The 12,243-nt window shown below is 36.0% G+C and overlaps 1 protein-coding gene across 1 annotated transcript; it reads left to right on the top strand.

Annotated features, from left to right (window-relative positions):
• The first annotated feature begins 4,334 nt into the window (after positions 1-4,334).
• Positions 4,335-5,276, top strand: LOC122678356 (olfactory receptor 6C2-like). Its single transcript, XM_043879024.1, has one exon. It carries the CDS (start codon positions 4,338-4,340, stop codon positions 5,274-5,276), a length of 939 nt encoding a protein of 312 aa, XP_043734959.1. The 5' UTR covers positions 4,335-4,337.
• The last annotated feature ends 6,967 nt before the right edge of the window (positions 5,277-12,243 follow it).

The following is a 12,243-nucleotide window of genomic DNA, read 5'->3' as shown; positions in this document are numbered from 1 at the left end:
CCGGGAGAATCCCATGGATAGAGGAACCTGGTCACAAAGAGTTGGACACAACTGAGCAACTAACACTCAACACTTTCAGTGTTTTATGTACATATATATATAAAATACACACACATATATGCTGACCAGGAGAATTTATTATTTTAAAGCTTCATTTAAATGGTGTGTGTGTTCGCTCAGTCCTGTCCAACTTTTTGTGACCCCATGGACTGTAGCCCACCAGGCTCCTCTGTCCATGGGATTTCCCAGGCAAGCATACTGGAGTGGGTAGCCATTCCCTTTAGCTTCATTTAAATGGTATGATCTTTGAAATTCAGTGACTGAGTGGATGTTAACCCAATCTCTGTGAATATACCCTGTACCAAATCACACTACAATAGTCCAGATGTATTTTTTTAAAGGTTTTCTGAATTAAACATTGGGGAAAATTGTATAAATAAAGCAGTGTTACAGAATACTACAGTGTCAGGTGATGTGGCCAAATATCAGAGTTCACCTTGATTTTCTAAAAATTATAAAGGTTTACCATAGTTTAACATTACAGAAAAGTTGACAAATGGCATGGGCCCACTGCTGTGGATAGAAATAGAGCATTAAGAGTACCTCATAAGCTGTAGATATACCTAGACCTTCATGCTGCTACCTGAATAGAGTTACTGTCCTGATTTCTTCTTTTTTAATGTAAATTCTTTATATTTTCCAAAATGAAAAAGGTGAGGATTGGCATTGTTTTCCACGTTTGCAAATCTCAGTGTTTGCCTTAACACAGGACAGTGAGTTCTCATACCTGCTTCTAACAATGTGTGCTCAGGCCCTCAGTTGTGTCCTGCTCTTTGCAGCACCATAGCCTGCCAGGGTCCCCTGTCCATGGAATTTCCCAGGCAAGAATACTGGAGTGGGTTGCCACTTCCTTCCCCATAATGTTCTGGTTTCTAGCTCCATAGATTTGCTGCGCTTACCTTTGAAATCTCTGTGAATGGAATTTTTCTGTCTTGCCTCTTTGCTCAGAACTTTGCTAGAGCTCTCTATGCTATTGCATGTAGCAGTAATATTATCACCGTCATTGTTTTACTCTTCCATTTTATGAATATAATTACAATTTAAAATTTTATTTTATTATTGGAGGTCATTTTGGTGTTTTGAGTTTTTGGATTATTGAAAATAATGCCACTTTGAATTTTCTTAAACATTCATTTATTTGGAATACATATGTACGCATTTCTATTGGGCAAATACCTATAATAATAATATCCTGTTTCATAGATATCTGGACATTCAACTTAATAAACATATTCAAAAAGTTTTAATAGTGTCTTTAAAAATGTACACACCAAGATAGTAATGTTCTATTTACAATACATTCTTAAAGATACTTGGTATGGTCCATCCATTTAATGTTGGTTATCTTCATGGTTGTACACTAGTTGTGAATTTAATTTCCTTTTCCCTAAACCCTAAACAGATTACATTTCATATGTTCACTGGTATTTAGATGTCCTCCTTTGTGAAGAAACTTGTCTAATTTTTATTAGGCTTGGTTTTGTCTTATTGATTTGTAGTAGAGTTTTATAAATGCTGGGTTCTGTCTTTGAGAATTTTTGCATACATTATATGCATTGTATATAAAACCTACATATGTAACATTCTAGTGGGTTATGAAAAAAAAAAAATATATATATATATATATATATATATACTCATAACCACTACCAAAATCAAGATATATAATGCTATGTAGCATTCCATGTTTATATATATCCAATTGTCAAGTTTTTCTGTGAAATATATATATTTTTCTCCTCATAGTAAATTCTTAGGGACAGAGTTGGTATGTCATATTTGAATTGTGGTGCTGGAGAACACTCTTCAGAATCCCTTGGCCTGCAAGGAGATCAAACCAGTCAATCCTAAAGGAAATAAACCCTGAATATTCATTGAAAGGACTGATGCTGAAGTTGAAGCTCCAGTACTTTGGCCTTCTTGTGCAAAGAGATGGCTCATTGGAAAAGACCCTGATGATGAGAAAGATTGAAGGCAAAAGGAGAAGAGGGTGGCAGATGATGAGATGGTTAAATAGCATCACCATCTCAGTGGACGTTAATTTAAGCAAACTCCAGCAGATGATGGAGGACAAAGGAACCTGGCGTGCTATAGTCCATGGGGTCACAGAGAGTCAGACATGACATAGTGACTGAACAGTGTCTTCTCTAGGCAATCCTTTCTTTCATTTCACCCTCTCTCTAGGAGGTTCTCATAAATAATGTGACTTCACTTAGGCTTGATAATCCCCAAATTTATATCTGCTCGAAGAGTGCACCCTATGGTACTCTGACTTCAATATTTGATTTTTTTGGACATCTAGATCAGACTTAGAGGGTTTGAAATTAGACTTTTCCTTGGACAAGTCTACCTGGCTTTCATTTTCACTTTTTAAAAAATGTCTTTCTAAATGAAGAGAATTTTTTGTTAGGTCTATGATCTATTTCAAGTTCATTTTTTGTTGTGTTCATTTTTATGTCCGTTATACGGAATTGACTGACAATGCTGTTTACTTCTTGTATATGTCTGTGGATTTTCAGTCAATTCTATCAATTAATTAGTAAGAGAATCTCCAACTATAATTGCTAATTTATCTATTTCATCTTTCATTTATGGCAGTTTGTGCTGCGCTGTCGCTTCAGTAGTGTCTGACTCTTTGTGACCCTATGAACTATAGACCACCAGGCTCCTCTGTCCATGGGGATTCTCCAGGCAAGAATACAGGAGTGGGTTGCTGTGCGCTCCTCCAGGGGATCCTCCCAACCCAGGGATCAAACCTGCATCTCTAAAGTCTCCTGCATTGTCAGGCAGTATCTTTACCTCTGGTGCCACTTTGGAAGCCCTTATGCCAGTTTATCCTTCATATATTTTGATGCATTATTAGATACATAAATAATTAGAATCTGTGTTCTTGGTTATTTGACTCAATTATCAGTATGTAATTTTCTTTTGTATGCTCATTAATTTTCTTTGGTGGCAATATGCACTCCAGCATTCTTTTGATTGTGCTTTATATGATATAATTTTTCTATTCTTTTATTTTTAATGCATCTATTTTATTATATTTGAAGTGGAGTGCTTGTATATAGCATCCAGAAAGGTAATTTTTTTAATTGTTCTTATAATCTCTTTTGATTACCATGATATGTTTTGATCACTTATAGGCAGTGTATCATCATTTATGTTTGGACTTCTATCATTTTGTTAGTTGATTGTTCTTTGTTTCCATTGCTGTTCATTTTTTTGTTTCTACTTTCCTGCCTTCAGTTGAATAGTTTTAGTGTTCCATTTTAATATATAGAATGTTTTTTACCATATCATTTCTTAAAAGCTTGTGTGTGGTCTGTAAATTATAATCTACACATTGAACATTTCACAAACCACTTTGATATAATATTTTACCACTGGAGGTAGAATGTAACAGAAAAAATTGCTACCCTTTACTCTTCTCATTTTCATTATGGTTATCATATCCTGTCTATATACAGTGTCAATTCCATCCATCAGATTATGTTATGAATTCTGCTTTCAACAAATGTTTCAAAGGATTTTTATAGTATGGTATTTTCCTGTTTGTTTTTAAATGTTTGGTAGGAATCTACAATTAAACCATTTGAGGCTGCAGTTCTCTTTGTAAAATAATTTAAATATGTGTTTGGTTACTTTGGGCTTCCCTGGTGCCTCAGATGTTAAAGAATCTGCCTGCAAAGCAATAGATCTGGGATCGATCCCTGGGTTGGGAATATCCCCTGGAGAAGGAAATGGCTTCTCACTCCAGTATTCTTACCTGGAGACTTTCATGAACAGAGAAGGCTGGTGGGCTACAGTCCATGGGATTGCAAAGAGTTGACACAATTGAGTGACTAACACTTTCACTTTTCACTTGTTTACTTTAATGTTAAAAATAGAACTATATAGGTTAGGTATTTAATCTTGCACTAACTTTAGTAGATTGTATTTTTTCATATAATTCACTCATTCACTCAAGGTGCTGAATCCATTTAGCAGATTTTTTCAAAACATGACATTTTAATCTTTTCAATAGCTGTATAATTTATAATGATGCCATGCCTCACATTTCTGATAAATTCCATCTTTTTTTTCTTTCAAGATCAGTCTCAGTGACAGTTTTATCAATATTATTAATCCTCTCCAAGAATCAGCTTTTCATTATATTCATCTTGTCTCTTGTTTCTGTTTTCCATTCCATTGATTTTTTAAATTATTTTCTTTTATCTATTTGGATACCCTCTGTTTGACTTTTTACATGTAGATTACCTAAAACATCAAAGGTGGTAATGAGAAATCACACAGTCATAACAACATTCATCTTGTTGGGACTTACAGAGGACCCACAGCTGCAAGTTCTGATTTTTGTCTTCTTGTTTCTTAGTTATGTGCTGAGCATTACTGGAAATCTGACTATTATCATTCTAACACTCCTGGATTCTCATCTTAAAACACCCATGTATTTTTTTCTTAGAAACTTCTCCTTCTTAGAAATCTCATTCACAACGGTCTGTATTCCCAGATTCCTGTATAGCATATCAAGTGGGGACAATACCATTACTTATAACGCCTGTGCTGGTCAAATATTTTTCACTGGACTTTTTGGAGCCACAGAGTTTTTTCTCCTGGGAGCCATGTCCTATGACCGGTACGTGGCCATCTCTAAACCCCTTCATTACATGACCATCATGAATGGTAGAGTCTGCACCATCCTTGTGCTCTGCTGCTGGATCTCTGGGTTAATGATCGTCATCACACCAGTCAGTATGGGCCTCCAGCTAGAATTCTGTGACTCCAATGCCATTGATCATTTTAGCTGTGATGCAGCTCCTGTTTTGAAGATCTCATGCTCAGATACATGGTTCATTGAACAGGTGGTTATAATCTGTGCAGTGGTGACAGTCATCTTTACATTGGTAGGGGTTGTTCTTTCTTACGTGTATATCATCAGGACAATTCTAAGATTTCCCTCTGCATCACAGAGAAGAAAAGCCTTTTCCACTTGTTCTTCTCACATGATTGTTGTTTCGATGACCTATGGCAGCTGTATTTTTATCTACATCAAGTCTTCAGCCAAAGAAGAAGTGGACATTAACAAAGGGGTGTCTGTGCTCACTACATCTGTTGCCCCACTGTTGAACCCTTTTATTTATACTTTGAGGAACAAGCAGGTGAAACAAGCTGTCAGTGACATAATCAAAAAAACTGCATTTTTCTTACACAATTAAGAGAATACTGGATTTAAACCATTGGATAAAAATAATGTATTGCTTGCTTAAACATTTTTCTCTGGAAATCCTAATTGTGAAGCTACTTAGAACAAATCATTTATCTCTCTCTTTAATCTCAACCAAAATGATTTAAGTCATTAAAAGAACATGAAGAATTTCTTTCTCAGAAACAATAAACTTCATCTCTCACTAAGTTTTTCTAATATTATTCAAAAAAGAATTATATACCATGTTAAATATAGTATCTATGATTCTTGGGAAAATTTCAGAACAATAGTTTTGCTGGACTCCTTTAATTTGCATATGTATCATAAATATACTCTGAAGAAGGAAATGGCAACCCACTCCAGTATTCTTGCCTGTAACATTCCATGAACAGAGGAACCTGTTGGGCTACCGTCCATAGAATCACAAGAGTCAGACACAACTGAGCAATTTTCACACTCACACTCAATAAATATACTGAAAGAAACATGTGACATATAGGAATAAATAGTTCATCTTCGTTTAAAGTATTAACAAGAAAAACATTAAAATAAAAGAACTCAGAATAGGCTTGTCAACTGAATCATATTGTAAGCCAAACATGAAAATAAATATCTAGCATCTGAAAACAAAAATGATCCACAAAAGATACAAGAGAGTTTACTTCAAGAAACAGATGAAAATTTTAGACCACACCTGTATAACAACAGCATGTTAGTGAAAGGTTGTTGCTGAATGATAAGACGCCGGGATTCTTGGCCTTCGGAGGAGACGGATTCAATCCGGGGCCAGAGACGAGGCTGGATCGCTCAGAGATTTAGTGTAATAAAGTTTTATTAAAGTATAAAGGAGATAGAGAAAGCTTCTGACATAGGCATCAGAAGGGGGCAAAAGAGTACCCCCCTGCTAGTTTTCAGCTGGGTGTTACATAGTCACAGGCAGTCTGTTAATGAAAAGAAAGGAATGTCTTAAAACTCAGAATGGCACCAGGCCCCTCATCCATAAATTGCATTTTGTGGTAATCTTGGCACCAGATAATTCATCCCAGGCCATAAAATGATTGACTTGAATCTCGCAGAAGGGCGGATTACCAAACAAATAGTTTCGTTTACATAGATTAGGGGAACAATATCTGAGTATAACATACTGGTCTGTCAAGTAGTTTCTGAGCCATTTGGGGGAACTTACAGAGTCTGGGGTAAATGCATAGCACATTAACATAGCTTAAGACAAACATTTCCATAAGAAAAATGTATTGGTTAACTCAAGGTTTGAGAACAGTTAGCTTCAGGTGAAACCAGGTGTCATGGCAACAGAACATTTTAAGAGAAACCTCCTTTTAAATTTGTATAGAGAAGGAAAAAAATATATCTCTAGTTTGTTTCCTCCTGCCACTTAAGAGAGATAAAAACGTCTGGCACTTGCAGCCTATTTCCTCCGTTTGGAGACCCTGGCCTTCCCGCCTGTTACCCTCTCACTAGTACTCAGACACACATGCACACATAAAAACAAAAATAATAAAACAAAAATTAGTACTTTTGCTTCCATCTCTGTCAGAAAAGGAGTTTGAAACCATATTTTCTTTCTTAAATAATCATGAAACTGAATCAAGTATATGAGAAAATTTTTGACAAGCAGCTCGAATTTCCCTCTAGAAAAAGGAAATTATGTAAATGGAATCCACAGTTAGCACTAGTTCAGTCCACACTATGAGATAGAGACTAAGCTCAACATGACTGTCTCTCTGAGTTTAGTTGGCAAAGATCAGTCAGTTGAAGTGGTTAGTAGCCTCCAGTCAGGGCTGCTTTGAACTGGAATCTGGACAAGAGTTCCCCTTGAGTCCTTGGCCGAGCGACTGACTAAATACATGTAGGGAAAGTGTAGTCCATGTTCACCAGTGATGATGCTGAGCATTCAACAGAGATAGTAGAGGCCAAGCAGTCATTGGGCTTGGAGTTTTGGCCCAGCCAAAGTAAACAGCCCTTGTGAATAAATGTCTCCTCAATGACAGGATTCTAGCTGAACACTGGGAAAGCTACTTAGGAGTAAGGCCCACATTCTGGAGGAAGAGACAGAAACTTAAGTCCTGAGAGTAGAATCTATCCACACTGGTTCTTATTAAAAAAAGATTGTGTGTTCTCACTATTTGCATAATACCTATGGCTCCTTTTAATAGCAGGGCTGAGTATTTAACAGACACCTTCAGGGCCCAAAAAGGTGAAAACTTTTACCATCTGACCTTTTGCAGAAAATGTTTGTGTAGAATTCACTTTGCCGTTTTGTATTATTTGGGAAGAAATAATGAGAGGCAGTTTTCCCAGCAGCTGTTATTTTCTTCATCTTCCCAGATGTCTTCCAGGAGTAACTCTTAAACTTGACCAGCTAAAAGAATCCAATTAGTCCATCCCCCTATATCTTCCCTTTTGCCAGTGAATTCACTTCAAAATAGACTTTGAAAAGACGAGATTTTGGGAAAGCCTGTCTATTTTGTCTACCTGGAGCTCCTAAGTATGCATGCTTAGTTGCTCAGTCACGTCTGCCTTTCATGTGACCCTGCCAGGCTCCTCTGTCCTGGGATTCTCCACGCAAGAGTACTGGAATGGGCAGCCATTCCCTTCTCCACAGGATCTTGAGACTGAACTCAGATCTCCTGCATTGCAAGTGGATTCTTTACTGTCTTAGCTACCAGGGAAGCCCAGAGTTCACACTAACAACTAAAGTTAGAACCACTTCAGTGTTTTATAACAAATGGGAAACTCAATTGTTTTGCCATTTAATAGAAAATTTTGCCAGCACAAAAATTCCATAAATCTTGAATCTCATCCCAATCTTCCCTGGAAAAAAAAATAATAAGACTTATTTGCAGCTCCCAAATGTCTCTATGTGTAATTCATACTCAAGCCACAGGAGTGTTCACCCTATGGCTACTGAATTCTAGGTAAGGCCACCTGTATGAAATGCCCGTCATTTGGCTAAATTCTTTCATGTGCCATAAATATAAGACATGGTCCCTGAAGTTGGACAGTGTCTCTCAAGTGCTATTTGGCTGAGTTATCACAAGTTGTGGTCTGCCCTGCATTCACATAAAAGTTGCCTTTCATTTTTGGACAAAGTCACCATTACCTGAAGAGGCATAGGGTACAGAATATAGAATAAGTTCTCAATAAGTTTTGACAGAATAAATTAACAAGTGTGTTTTAGAAATTGTAAAAAAAAAAAAAAAAAAAGTGATAGCGTTATAGTGTACAAAGAGGAAAGAGAATTCAATGAGGTTTGGACCAGTTTATTTGGAATTGTGTCTAAGTGCACACCCTTAGACTTTTTCTTAAAGTCTCTCTCACCCTCTCAGTAGCGGAGAGGGTTGTCGCTGCTGCAGTGGAGTTGGTTTTTCATTTCTCATTTTCTGATTCCTATAATTGTGTTTGGAGGAAATTCTTCCCAGGGCCCTCTACAGATGTACCCTTAGACTAAGGAAAACAAAATTGTGAACTGAACTGTCTACTGATCATCTATTTTTCTGTAGTTGAAAAAATTCTTTCTGGTACAAAGAAAACTGCTGAGTTTTTTTCTAAAATAATCTATGAAGGTTATCCACCAAATCACATTCATTCTAATGATTTATTTTCCCACATTGAGACTACAAATATTTTTAATACATCTGGTAAAAAATATATATCAAAGCCATAAATTGAAGAATTCATTTGAATCAGTCCTAATGAGATGGATGAAACTGGAGCCCATTATACAGAGTGAAGTAAGCCAGAAAGATAAAGAACATTACAGCATACTAACACATATATATGGAATTTAGAAAGATGGTAACGATAACCCTATATGCAAAATGGAAAAAGAGACACAGAAATATAGAACAGACTTTTGAACTCTGTGGGAGAAGGTGAGGGTGGGATATTTCAAAAGAACAGCATGTATACTATTTATGGTGAAACAGATCACCAGCCCAGGTGGGATGCATGAGACAAGTGCTCGGGCCTGGTGCACTGGGAAGACCCAGAGGAATCGGGTGGAGAGGGAGGTGGGAGGGGGGATCAGGCTGGGGAATACGTGTAAATCTATGGCTGATTCATATCAATGTATGACCAAAAATAAATAAATAAATAAATAAAAATTTTTTAAAAAAAGAACAAAAAAAAAAAGCCATAAATTGTAAAAATGTTTCTACCTAAAACTAAGAATTTCATGTATATAAGCAGTTATATGTGCAAAAATATTTATATAGAAACTTTAAAGCAATAATTTTTATCATAAATAGAAGGAATAGAAATGTTTCTAAACTTACTAATTATTAAGTGGTACTAATTATTAAAGAGAGATTAAAATTATATAAATTTAGTCATTAAATATATTAGAAATCTCTGTATGTTGATAATTAAGATGGACCCATGGAATTATCTAGGCCAGAATACTGGAGTGAGTAGTTCCAAATATTGGGGACAAAGTAAATTTATATATTAAGAAGTTCAATAAACCCATAAAAGTGATATTTGAAGAAAATAACACATAGATATATTAGAATCAAATCATAGAGAAAGCATTATTAAATGTGCTTATAAAGCAAACTAAATATAAGATATATGAACATGAATAAATATAAAATATATGTAAACATATGCAAAAATATGTATTGAAAATTTTAATGAGCTAGAACAATGCCATAAATAAGTAAAGAAATACAATGGACCACGATAAGCAACATAAATGTCCATCAAAAATGAATGGATAAAGAAGATGTGGTACATATATACAATGAAATATTACTCAGTCATAAAAAGAATGACATAATGCCATTTTCAGCAACATGGATACAACTAGAAATTAATATACTAAGTGAAGTAACTCAGAAAAAGACAAATACCATTTGATGCTACTTATATGTGAAACCTAAACTATGTCACAAATGAACTTATCTACAAAACCAGAAACAGGCTCACAGGGATGGAGAACAGACTAGGGCTGCCAAAAGATGGTATAGTGGAGGACAGATGGAGTGGGAATGTGAGGTTTGCAGATGGAAACTAGTATATGTACAATGGATAAACAACAAGGCCCTACAGTATAGTGCAGGAAATATATTCAATCTCCTGTGATAAACTGTAATAGAAAATATAAAAAGAATGTATGTGTATGTAAAACTGAATTGCTGTAGGGCAGAAATTAACACAATATTGTAAATCAACTCTACTTCAATTTATTTTTTTTCCAATCTGTTATCTTCTTTTTTTTTTTTTTTTTACTTTACAATATTGTATTGGTTTTGCCATACATTGACATGTATCCACCACAGGTGTACAGTTGTTCCCCACCCTGAAACCCCCTCCCACCTCCCTCCCCACCCCATCCCTCAGGGTCATCTCAGCACACCACCCCCGAGCACCGTGTATCATGCATCGAACCTGGACTGGTGATTCGTTTCACATATGATAATATACGTGTTTCAATGCCATTCTCCCAAATCATCCCACCCTCGCCCTCTCCCACAGAGTCCAAAAGACTGTTCTATACATCTGTGTCTCTTTTGCTGTCTCGCATACAATCCCATGAAATGTAAAAACAAAAGAATTATAAAGATCTGGGAAGTAATTTTAAAACTATCAACAATAAGTTATCACATTTCCTTTTCTTTTGATAAAAGATTTTTTTCTCAATTATTACCTGAATACTTGAAAGTGAAAGTGTTAGTCACTCAGTCATGTCTGACTCTTAGTGACCCCAGGGACTGTAGCCCGCCAGGCTCCTCTGTCCACAGAATTTTCCAGGTAAGAAAGTGGAGCAGGTTGCTGTTCTCTAATTATACTGACGCTAACCATCAATCACATTTTTACAGGATTAACAAATTGAAAAAATTGTCTTTATCATCTTATAAATTCCTAGCATAATATTGAAATAAAATAACAGAAGGCTGCCTTTTGTCTTGTAATCTGATACTAACCATTGCATACCTGGACTCCTCCAATGCAATGTTATTTACAGGTACCTCTCTGAGGACATTTTCCCCAGGTCTGTGCTCCCCACTCAGTCCCCAAAACCTATTACACAAGAGATTCATTAGTAATGTTTAAGATAGGACCAGGACCACGAGGATATGTTTCTTTGTTTCACTTAATTAAAATTAGGTCAATTATTTTTAAGGTAAATTCTGTCAGTTTAGAAACATGTCCTCTGCCAGAAATAACGAATATCAACTTTCCCAACAACAGAGGGAGATCCCTACCTAGCCATTTAAACTACTGTTAGCTTTGCAGTTCCAGAGTAGATTTCCAGGGCTCATTGGGAGGTAGGTTTTCTGTTGAGAAAATCATCTTGTGTGGATGGAGGATGACTTAGTGAAAACTCTCCAACTTCAGAGCCCTCTGTGAATAGGAGTCTGTGCTCCTAAGAATGATCAGAGACCACCCACATCTCTTCCCATCTCCCTCACCACCATAAGATCTTCCTGGATGACTTTTTTCACCCTTTGCAACTTTCGGATTCAATGAACATCTGAGGTTACGACTATCAGAGAAGTATTTTTTTAATCATTTTCTTTCCCTTTTCTGAACACTAGAACAATAGTTTCCTCTGAGGAAAGTATTTCTACAAAAATAACTGATATGATTTGTCATTTTAATATTTTATGAACGGTTTCAACCACCCCTTATGAAATGTGGCTTCTCAATATGAGTAGTAATTATAGGAGAGTCATTGATTAGCTGTTTTCATGTATCAATATGATGAATTTCATCTAAAGGCAGGGGAATTTTAGAAGGACACTCACTCTCACTTTAAACAAAAACTGTATATAAATTATGTGAATTGTATTCCCACTGAGTGATTTATTTGCTTATGTTTCATCAGTTGCTGACCAAATTCTCTAATAGTCTTAGACATATTAATGGAAACCCAGTTTTTTAATATCTGTACCAATATTAGCATCAATTAATTTCATGAGAGTGTTGTTTAAAAGGCTGACTATGAGTAGCAG

Source organism: Cervus elaphus, chromosome 3, assembly GCF_910594005.1.
Source record: "Cervus elaphus chromosome 3, mCerEla1.1, whole genome shotgun sequence".
Classification (NCBI taxonomy): domain Eukaryota; kingdom Metazoa; phylum Chordata; class Mammalia; order Artiodactyla; family Cervidae; genus Cervus; species Cervus elaphus.
This window is presented reverse-complemented; position numbering and strand designations above follow the sequence as displayed.

Bases quoted from the DNA above. Each gene is read 5' to 3' on its own strand.
- LOC122678356 (XM_043879024.1), top strand. From the start codon at position 4,338: ATGAGAAATCACACAGTCATAACAACATTCATCTTGTTGGGACTTACA.